At 51.6% G+C, this 11,514-nt stretch overlaps 1 protein-coding gene across 1 annotated transcript; it reads right to left on the reverse strand.

Moving 5' to 3' along the window:
- Positions 1 to 810: 810 nt before the first annotated feature.
- Positions 811 to 3,851, reverse strand: LOC136504855 (zinc finger protein GAI-ASSOCIATED FACTOR 1-like). The gene is made up of 4 exons (XM_066499892.1): positions 3,440 to 3,851; positions 2,918 to 3,314; positions 2,622 to 2,797; positions 811 to 2,045 (listed from the first exon to the last, which is right to left on the reverse strand). Exons 1-4 carry the CDS (start codon positions 3,549 to 3,551, stop codon positions 1,189 to 1,191), a joined length of 1,542 nt encoding a protein of 513 aa, XP_066355989.1. The 5' UTR covers positions 3,552 to 3,851; the 3' UTR covers positions 811 to 1,188.
- Positions 3,852 to 11,514: the final 7,663 nt, after the last annotated feature.

Genomic DNA, 11,514 nt, shown 5'->3' on the forward strand with positions numbered 1-11,514 from the left:
TGTGATGTGAGTTCGACCTACCTCTCAACCTGTTCGCTTGTTGTTTTCAATCAGGGCTTATCAACTAGGCAACAATGTTTTCCTTCAGACAAAGACATGCCAAAGTACCTTATTAAAAGTTCATACGTCTGTCTTATGTCTGTCATATACTAGTACGAAATGAAGTTAACAGCCGGACAAGCTTCTGCTACAGTTAACAAACCGTTGGGATTATCCAACTAAAGAAAAATGTATGAGTAGGATGCTGCAATCATCAGAATCTGTAGGCCTAACCTAAACAAGAAGTTAGTCAGCGGTCGACGGAGTCATGGAGCCAACCACCGCGAAAGAACACACCACGGAGATAACCTATTAAAAGCAGCTACCGCACACACAGTCACACATGCATGTACCTGGGCCGCCACAGAGCCGGCATTGATAGGAAGGAATAGTGGCGAGAGGAACGCTTGTACCAGTCTGATCATCTGATGACACGGACACTTGAACACCATTCCAGGGGGCGAGCCTGAATGTTCATCATCACCTGCTAGCTGTGGCTGCTGCGAAATCGTCCCAGGCTGCAACACCAAGCCCTTGTTTAGTTGGCCGGAATTAGCGCCGCCAAATGTACTGTTGTGCACTGTAGTATTTTCATTTGCATTTGATAATAATTGTCCAACCATTGATTAATTAGGCTCAAAACATTCGTCTCGCAAAGTATAATCAAACTGTGCAATTAGTTTTTGATTTCGTACTTTATGTATGTACCGCAAGTTTGATGTGACAGAGAATCTTCTTTTTGCATAGTGCCAAATTCAGGAGTTTGGGGAACTAAACACCCCCAATTCCATTAAATTTCGCCATCCACTTCTGCGTTGCCGCCGTGCCGCGCGCTTAAATGCCGCGGCAGTGGCAACAAGATGACAAGCGCAAGGAAGCCATCGGGAAGAGACAACGGCAAGCGACGGGAGGGAAAGAGAGCAAAATGAACTGAGACGAGGAAGTGCAAAGCAGCTCACTTGAAGGAGTAGAGTACTCGTAACTCCGTACCGAGCTTAAAAGAAACAAAAGAACAGCAAGAACTGACAGTGGAAGAGACTACTAGCTGCTAATCGAACCTGGCGTCTAGTGTTTTCCTCTTCCGATCCCTCCTCCTTTGCCCAAAATCACAGCGCTTCGGGTTCAACTACTACTTGCTATCCAAGTGTGTTACAGGATTGGCGAGCTACTCGGATTCCTCTCCCACGGCGTCGTCTGCGCGCCACGTCCGGCGCCGAACGTCTCGGCGGCGCCAGCCCCGGTCCCGGCCATGCCGACGGCGCCGCCGATGGGCTGGATGAACGCGGGGAGACCTCTGCTGGCCCGCGCGCCCGTCGGGCTCATTCCGAGCCCCAGGAAGTCCAGCGTAGCCGGCTTGCCGCTGAACAGAGACGACTGCCCCATCATGAGCTCCGGCAGGCACACCTGAGCCCCGGTGGAGTCGTATGGCAGCCCGAGGCCCAGCCCGGCCGACAGCATTGGCGCCGGCTCCGGCTCTAGCCGCGGCGGCCATTGCGGCAGCGAAGTGTCCGGGAGTGACACTTGCATGGCTTCCTGGTGCTGCTGCTGCTGGCCTGACGACGAGGCCCCCGGCGATGACGAGGAGACGTCCAGGCCCAGCCCGCGGAGGAACGAGGAGCTTGACGAGGTGGCGCCCATCTGCGCTGCCTTCTGGAGCAGCGCGGTGGCGGACATGTGCGGGGACAAGGACGGGGACGGAGGCGGCGGCGCGAACTGCTGTCGCTCGGCGGATACGGGTGCCGAGAAGATTGACGACGACGCGTCCGTGGCGAGGCACAGCGACGGGGGCTTGGCGGGCAGGGCGCGCTCCGGGCGGCCAACCCCGCCGACGAGGTCCGGGAACTGTGGCGCTGAGGCCATCGACGACGGTGCGAACATACCACCGAGCAGGCTCTGCGACGTCCCCGCGACGCTGCTGCTGCTGCCGGCGCTAACATTGGCGGCGCTCACCTGCGGCGGTGGCGGTGGCGCGAACTGAACGGGCTCAGTGGCATTGGTCTCCGGTTCTGCATGCATTGCATCGAAGCATTAGCAAATGAGGAGCAAGGATTAGATTCAAACCAGGTTGATTAGTGTAAAGCGCTAAAAGCTTGGCAGATGCAGAAAGCAACGCATGATGGCATCTTTTTCATGCGTTCGTGGGCGCACTTTTATCATCGGATTTCAATGCTCTGAGAAGTTCAGAAAGGCGTTGTGGATGTCGTAATCAGGAGCAACTTTGCATGATCCCAGAACGGAGCCAGGAACAATCCAGCAACGCAGTCCTAAAAGATTTGCATAATCGCCGTCATCCGATCTCACTCGCGTGAAACTACTCGAGAAATGGCATAATCGAGCTCCGTGACGCGTGCAAGAACACAGTGGACCACCCCAGCTCTGGGACAAGGTCCCATTTTTTAGCTCTCCCAGATCCTGACAAAAACCATCAACAGAGAGAGAATTCCCCTCCTATCTCCCCGACAATCTTTACACAAACAATATGACATTCCAAACCCACACATGCAAGATGCATCGAACCCGTACTAAGTACTGTAGAGTCGAATTTGACCGCAGCAAGATGATAAGCATTGATGTGAACTGACCATTACGTTGCTCCGCGTGATGCGGCGCAGGCGGGGGCGGAGGTGGGGGCGCCGGGGGCGGAACCACGGCGGCTGCCGAGCTCCCGTCCTCCGCGGGAGGCGCCTCCGCCCGCGCCTTGGCGCTCTCCTCGGCGAGCGCGTCGCAGAAGGCGCGGTGGGTGATGAAGCTGTCCCTCCTGCAACGTGCGCACGGCGAAACACATGTCAGTCAACGGAATTGGATGCACGAGCAATTCATGAGAGAGGGGACCCGATCGAGAGGAGTAGGAGCAAGAGCAAGCAGGAGGAGGACGGACCGGGAGAAGAGGGTGCCGCAATCGCAGCGGTACTCGCGGGAGCCGCAGGTCTTGACGTGCGCCTTCCAGTCCGACTGCACGGCGTACTTCTTGGAGCACTTGTCGCACTTCCACTTCTTCTCGCCGTGCTTGCGGCAGAAGTGCTTCTTGATCCCGGTGAGGTCGCCGAGCGCGCGCGACGGGTCGTGGTGCACGCAGCTGGGCTCCGGGCACACGTACACCCGCTTCCGGGCCTCCTTGCCGCTCCGCTGCCGCAGCTTCCACGGGAGGTTGTGGCCCCGCCGGTGAAGCTGCAGGTTCTGGTCCCGCTGGAACCCCTTGTTGCAGATCTCGCACACGAACCGGTTCGTCGCCAGCAGCGCCTTGGGCGACAGCGCGATCACCTCCGCGTCAGGATCTGCACCACCGCCACCACGGCGCCGTCGCCATCGATCACGACAAAGAGCTACCCCGGAGCCGGCACGCACGCACCTCGGACCACTAATAGACGAGTAATAAACAGAAGGAAGAAAAATCAATCACCTGGCATGCCGGGGAGGGCACGCTTCTTCTTGGCGGGCGGGCCGGGCGGCGGCAGCTGCGCGGCCCCGCCGGAAGACGACACGGCCGTCGTGGGCGTCGCCTCCACCTCCATACCGGAATCTTCGCTTTCGCAGAAAGGTCCGAGGGCGAGAGGCGGAGAGCGCTACTACAGGGAAGTCCACGAACCGAGCTGCCGCGGGCATAAAAGCGCGCGCCTTTGGAAGGGCGGAGCGACGACGCGGAGGTCGAGCTACCGGTCGTGGCCACGACGGGACGGGAACCACCGGTCGCCGGCTTTGTTCGCTCCGCCTCGCTGCTTGTGCGGGAAGCTAGCTAGAGGCGACTGACGGGGCGAGAGGAAGGGTGGGAGCAGTCGCACAAGCCGCTAAAAAGGACGGGGGATAAGCGAAGGGAAGCCATGACTCGCAAGAGCGGTGCATTAACTAGGGGAGGTGAGCTCACCGGGACGGTGAGCGTGGCGTGGAGGCATCGCCGTCGTACACGTGGGGGCAGGCGGCGGAGGCGATGGGCATCTCGCTAGTGGAGTCAAGGGGCGCAGACTCCGGCAGGGGCTTTGTCGTGTAGCGAGGGTCTAATATTCCTCGTCTGTTTGCGATTTTCTGCTTAGGGAGGGTTGTTTTGGGCAGCAGGAAAGGTTGGCGGTCGGCACTGTTTACAGAGAGTGATCAAGCGGCTGTCACTCTCGTCTTTGATTGCGTTGCTTATAGTGGAATTCTCAAGTTTCTGCTAAAATGTTATGTACGCTCAAATAATAAAGCAACCTGACCTCCTTTCCACCTGGTGTCCATGTGCGATTCTCCATTTTGGTGAATCCCTTTCCTGTGCTAGATCTGCTAGGATATCCAAGATTAGTGGGTGGTGTACAAGAACGAGAAGCTGCTCCTCCTCAACCTTCGCCCCAAGAAGATGAATTGTGCCCTCCTCTGCCGCCTGACCAACTACCAGGTTCGAATCTTGTGTATTTCTCTTCTTTTTATTAGTGACTGATGGATGCTCTGGACTGAATTTTTGCTGTTTGGTAGGAGTGCCGCTCCTTTTCCATGTTGTGTAGTTCCTGGGAAATTATTGGGGCTGATTTGCAGCGAGTTCTTGTGTAGGAAGTATATGTATCCATAATCAAGGCAGACGTGTTATGTGCTGTTATAATGCCATTGTAAAGTTGTTGCTCAAATCATGCTGTCTAAAATATTACTACCTCCGTTTTGGTTTACTTGTCACCGAATTTTTACTGTAGCAATTTTGACCATACGTTTTTCCCTGCAGAAGATTTTTAGATACATCAAGTTTTCACATATATAATTCTTTATTGAACATACTTCATTAGTGTTATATACACTGAAGTATCTAAAATTTTTTTAGAAGAAAAAACAGATGCTACGGTAAAAAAAATTGCTGATAAACAGATGGTCAAATTTGCTATAGTAAAAAGTTGCTGATAAGTAAACACAAACGGAGGGAAGTATACAAAATGAGTTGACATGTCCCTGTTGTTAAGGCAAATAGATTATACAAAATATTATTTGCAGCAACCTCACAAATTTCAGAGTTGGAGGATCGATATCTGACAACATTGCCAATCTGACTGCAATTTCGAGCATGTAAGCTTCTGGAATAAAGTGATGTAGATTTGCATACTAAGTGAAAAAAAAGATTGCTAAAATTGAAGCGATAACACTGTTGCAGTTGGCTTGTATTAGAACAAGTAAACAGCCAAATTAATTTTCTAGTGCTTGGTTTGTACTGCCTAGTGCCTTGCCTATAGGCTGATGATGAATCCATGTTATTGTTCAAAAGTTTAGTGTCTGAATGGAATAATTTCCAGATAATTATTACATGCCCAATGATTCTTATCTTAGAACTAAAAACAGTTTTTTTTCCAGTAGACTAGCTTGCATACTTGACATATAATTTTTGTATGCTACGTTTCTATAAGTTTGTACTGGCAGCTTTTGTTTCAACTCGCACCTGTAAAAGGTACACTTGCATGCACTTGATTGTGTTTTTTATATTGGATTTGGGCTTAGTGTTTTGATATTGGATAGTCTGTGTAAAATTTGTTTGTCTTAGGAATTAGATGGTAAGGTAGCATGTCAGAAAAAAAAAATATTTGTTTTGCATTTTTTTTCTTGATCTGCATTAGCTTATGTTCCTGAAATACCAAGCATGTTCGTGAATATTTATTTTTAGGGAAGCTTATTTGCAGCTGTCTGTTCTGTGTACTGCATGTTGAAATAAAGCCGTATACTGGCATACTAGGAAGCCAATTTGCCTTATGATTTGTGAGAACTGTGACATGACGAGCACATATTTTCAGCAAGGTTCCTTGTGTCTTTCTGTGTACACCAGAGCAGTTCAGCTGTTCGAGAGCAGTTCAGCTGTTCCAGAGCAGCAGCCTTGCATCTTTCTGTGTTGTGTCACTTTCATAATAGTAAATATTTTAGTCAAGGAATCGTTCAAATATTTGAAGAATTAATTCATTTCCTATTGTATGAACAAGTGCACTTGCAGCAGTTCTAAATTCCTGGAATTTGCAAGCTTCCTTATTAGCTCTGTTGTCTAGTTTCTCTGTGCTGCTAGCAGTCAGTTAGCCACAGCAGATATGGAGCCAATTAATCTTTTGCCTTGTACTTTTGTTTTAGGTGATGCAGGGAAAAAAGTTCCAATGGAAGTAGGGAGATAGGCTGGATCCAGAATTTAAGCACGAGTCTAACTCGATCCTTACTCCTGAGCTACTAATCTACTATATTGGAGAGTTTAGACCTAGGGGGTGTTTGATTGCTCCTTCTAAATTTTAGTCGTTGTCCAATCGGATGTTTGGACACATGCATGGAGTATTAAATATAGACTAATTACGAAACTAATTACATAGTTTGCGACTAATTTACGAGACGAATCTTTTGAGCCTAATTAGTCCATGATTTGACAATGTTTTGCTACAGTAAATATGTGCTAATGACGGATTAATTAGGCTTAAAAAATTCGCCTCGTGGAGTACTGACGGATTATGTAATTTATTTTTTATTAGTATCCAAACACCCCATGCAACATCCTCCCGACACACCTCCTAAATTTTAGTAGCTGAATCCAAACACCCCCTTAATCCTCCTGGTGTATCTTGATCTCTGAATGAGAGATATAAATTAGGGTTTAAGAGATAGCTCCAGGGAGGAGGTAGGGGCTGGTATATATAGTCCTAAATGTCCAACGTGAGTCCTTGGATCAAACCAACTTAAGCAACGACTTAGATGCATCCTAAAAGACGGTGGAAGAGTCCACGTCGAAGGGGAGAGCGATTGGGCTCTGTAGCAGGCCGACCGGCCTAGGGCTTGGGCCGACCGGCCCACTTTCATGGCCGTTTGGCCCAAGCTTCGGCGTGGTGTTTTCTGAAACCTTCTAGATCCTTCCCACGTCGGTGCCGCGGCGAAATTCCATAATTTTCTTTGACGATTAGATTCTCCTTGGCGGTTTTCTAGATAAACCCTGCTGAAAAAATAGAGTCACCAAAACTCGTGGAATTTATTAGTTTAAACCCCTAAACCTTTATTGGTGATTATATTTATACCCTTATCCATGTTTAGTTGACGATTTATAATGGTTGTTAACTACCGTCAACAGTGGTCAATGCCGCTATCGTGGTGGAACGGGAGGAAGAGGGACACGCCCTCAAAGTACAACGTCCCGTGTACTTCGTCAGCGAAGTCTTGTCGGATTCCAAGACTTGCTACCCTCAGATCTAAAAGCTCTTATATGTCGTCCTGATCATCAAGAGGAAGCTGCGTCACTACTTCGAGTCACACCCGGTGACGGTCGTGTCGTCCTTCCCTCTCGACGAGGTTGTCCAGAGCAGGGACGCCATGGGAAGGACAAAGTGGGCGCTCGAGCTGATGGGTCAGAGCATTATGTATGCCCCTCGGACGGCCATCAAGTCCCAAGTGCTGGCCGACTTCATCGCAGAATGGACCGAGGTCCAAATGCCGCCGGTGGCCGTCGATCAATAGTACTGGATGATGTACTTCTATGGGTCGCTGATGAAGAAGAGCATCGGTGCGAGGCTAGTCTTCGTTTCTCCCCTTGGGCTGCGCTTGAAGTATGCAGTCTGCATTCACTTCCCCGCCTCCAACAACGTGGCCGAGTATGAGGCAGTCATGAACGGCCTTCGCATCGCCATCGAGCTCGGCATCCGCTGGCTTGACGTTTGGGGCGACTCATAGTTAGTCATCAGTCAAGTCATAAAGGAGTTGAGCTGCCATAACGACAAGATGGTGGCGTACTGTCAGGTGGTCCATCGACTGGAGGACAAATTTGATGACCTCGAACTCAACCACGTCCTGAGATGGCTCAACGAAGCGACCGACGCACTAGTAAAGATGGCGTCCGGTCGGGAACCAGTCCCGACCGACATTTTTGCTAGCGATCAATACAAGCCCTTGATCCGCTATGAGGAGCCAAGGGAAGTCATCGACGAGCCGCCTGTCCCAGGCTCGGGGGCTGACTAACCGCCGACCCCGTCCGACCCTGAGGTCATGGAGCTCGACAGGGATCCAGCGGTGGAGCCCGACCCTCCGACTGACTGGAGGACACCCTACCTTGACTACCTCACCCGAGAGGCACTCCCTACTGACAAGACAGAGGCCCAACAGCTCGCACGCCATGCCAAATATTTCATCATCATCGAGGGGCGGCTCTACAAGAAAAGCCGCACCAAGATCCTACAGCGATGCATCCCCATCGAATAAGAGAAGCTACTGCTAAAGGACATCCACGACGGGGTTTGCGGACATCATGTCGCGCCTAGAACCCTGGTTGGTAATGCATTCCGATAGGGCTTCTACTGGCCAACCGTAGTGGCTGATGCTGAGCAGATCATGCGCACCTGCAAGGGGTGCCAGTATTACGCTCGGCAGACCCACCTGCCGGCTCAAGCCCTCCAAACGATCCCCATCATGTGGCCGTTCGCAGTCTGGGGGCTTGATATGGTCGGACCCCTCAAGAAGGCTCCCGGGGGCTACATGCACTTGCTTGTCGCCGTAGACAAGTTCACCAAGTGGATAGAGACTCGACCGATCTCGGTGATCAAATCCGAGGAGGCCGTGTAATTCTTCCTCGACAACATACACCGCTTTGGGTCCCAAACTCCATCATCATGGACAATGGCACGCAATTCACAGGGAAGAAGTTCCTCTAGTTTTGTGATGACCACCACATCCGCATTGACTGGGCCGCCGTAGCACACCCTCGCACGGACGGGCAAGTCGAGCGTGCTAACATCATGGTTTTACGGGGACTCAAGCCTAGGATCTTCAACCAGCTAAAAAAGTTCATCAAATGATGGGTTGCGGAGCTGCCCATGATCCTTTGGAGCATGAGGACAACCCCTAGCTACATGCCCTTTTTCTAGTCTATGGCGCCAAAGCATTCCTCCTGACCGACCTTGAGTATGGAGCACTAAGGGTCAGGGCGTACGACGAGCAGGGAGCCCAGGCATCCCTCGAAGATGCCCTGGACCAGCTCGATGAGGCATGAGACGTCGCCCTCCTCCACTCGGCCAAGTACCAGCTAGCGCTGGGTCAATATCATAGCCGCCATGTGTGAGGCTAGGCTTTCGAGGTTGGTGACTTGGTGCTCCGTCTCGTCCATAGCAACAAGGACCACCACAAGCTTTCCCCGCCGTGGGAGGGGCCATACGTCATCGCAGAAATGCTCCGGCCAGGCACCTACATGTTCATGACTGACGACGACAAAGTCTTCACCAACGCTTAGAACATCAAGCAACTACGTCGCTTTTACCCCTAGCATTTCCAAGCTATACATACACTCATGAAAAACGAGAGCTATGTTTCTGAAATAAGAAAGTGCTCTTCCTCTTATCGATTTTGGCTATCCTCTCATCGGTTCTCAGTGATGCCCAACCCCAAGTAGTGGCCTAGGGTTGGACCTCACACGGGGGCTGATAAGGGGTATACACACCCAACAATGTTTCCCACGTCCGACCCCTTTTTACGTAAAGACTTAGAAGTTAGAGTCGCGGGAATGAAACACTAGGTAATGCCGGTCAGACTGTAAGAAACCTACATCCCAGAGGCTATGGCACTCTTGCTCACCAGCATGACCAGAATCTCTTTCCCTCACCTTGAGCTTTACATCCTTAATGCTAAAAGAGACTGGACCGCAATGACTCACGTCTGACCCCTTTTTATGTTAAGACTTAGAAGTTGGAGTCACGGGAATAAAACACTATGTATGTTGGTTGGACTGTAAGAAACCTACGCCCCAATAGCTATGGTACTCTTGGTCACTATTATGACCAGAATCTCTTACCCACACCTCGAGCTTTACAGCCTTAACGCTAAAAGAGATTAGACCGCAACGACTTTTTATACATTTAAAAAGGACAAAACTTGTTCAAACGATCAATTCACAAGCAAATGACTTGTTCATTTCTTACAAGTTTTTAGGCGTCATCGCTCGATTCATTTAAACTAACTACCCCTTCTGGGGACGACTGCATCTTCCAAGTTCTTAGCCAGGTTCTACGCCAGGGGGCCACCGTCTTCTCGATCTCATCCAACTCCTGATCTTCGTAACCTGGTGGGAAGCCTTGACTTATCGTCTCCAGATCAATGTCAACATAGTAGGAGCGGGCGATCGTGAATGACTGGCGAACACCATAGTGAAGTGCGCCTCTTGTAAGCTCGTGAGCTCGTTCTATGATTTGGGTGGCGCTAACCATGAGTGAGCTCACCCCTGTGCCGAGGCCATTCTAAGGTCATCGTAGACTAGCCCGAGGGCAACATGCAGAGCCCCATGCTCATCGCTTTCCGATTGGAGGTTCACCTTCATCTTGGTGAGCTCCATCCCCAAATCATGGCTCTTCAATGCCTGTACCTTGAGCTGGTTCTCGTGACCTGCCCAAGCCACGCATCAACCTATCAGAAAACCCACTATGAAGCTCATGAAGTAAAGTAACAAAAGAAGTCAAAGACTCACCGGTCACTTTGCCTAGAAGATGTCAGATCTCTGCCTCGTGCTGAGCGACGTCCGTGATGAGCTTAGCGCTCCTGCCCTCGGTCGCAACCTTCAGGTCCCTCTCCCCTTGGAGCTTAGACTACAGCTGGCAGGTCCGTTCCTGGGCATTTACGGATTCTTGGTGGGTCAAGTTGCACTCCATGCGAAGTCCTCCCATGCCTTGGAGCAACTCGTCCCGCTCCTTCCGTAGTCGCTCGATCGCCTCAGCGTCCGAACATGTCCTCTTGGCCAGGTCATGGAGCTACTTCTCGACCTGGTTGGCGTGGTGGTAGGCCTCCGCCTCCTTGGTCCAAAGGCTGGCCAACTCCTCATGGGCAAAAGCAAGCTCGGTCGCCTACCGATGGGCGACAGTGAGCTGCTCGGCTAGTTCCTCATGCTGCCACTCAGACTCCTCGGGTGGTCCCAAACGCCCCTCTCACGACGAAGGAATGGGACTTCCCCTGGGTGCGGGCCTTGAGGGACTACAAATGGAACACAGATCAATGAGCACACAAAGTAGAGATAGAGGAAAGGAGGTAAAGAACAATGGTCCGAGTGCATCATACCTGGCTAGCTGGGGCGATGATGTCATGCAGTTTGCATAGTGCATCGACCAAGGAGCAGGCTAGGTCCCCAACCCCTGAGTGGACTCTCTCCCACTCCTCCTCGGTTATGGCGTCAATGGCGAAAAGCGTCACCCCCGGATTCCGTCGATCAGCCAATCGGCTTTGGGCACCTCCTTGCGCTTGAGGAACCTCGCCCACCCGGTCCAAGGCCTAGGACGGTTGTATGCCGCCAGAAGGAACTGCCATCATGACCTCAGACTCCTGGCCATCGTGGGCCGGTGAGGTCCCCTAGCTGGCTGTCTCGAGTTGTGCCATCGCCACAGCTACCGGGGACACCTCGGCAGCGCTTCCTTCCGCCTGCCCCATCGTGGGCACGGCCGTCGGCACAGACGATAGCTCTAATTACACCGCCTCCGACGGTGGCGCCATCGCCATGCCTAGCGGCTTGACGTCGGTCATAGGCATGGACATCGGCTAAATGGC

The sequence above is a fragment of the Miscanthus floridulus genome, chromosome 1 (assembly GCF_019320115.1).
Source record: "Miscanthus floridulus cultivar M001 chromosome 1, ASM1932011v1, whole genome shotgun sequence".
In the NCBI taxonomy this organism is placed as follows: Eukaryota; Viridiplantae; Streptophyta; class Magnoliopsida; order Poales; family Poaceae; genus Miscanthus; species Miscanthus floridulus.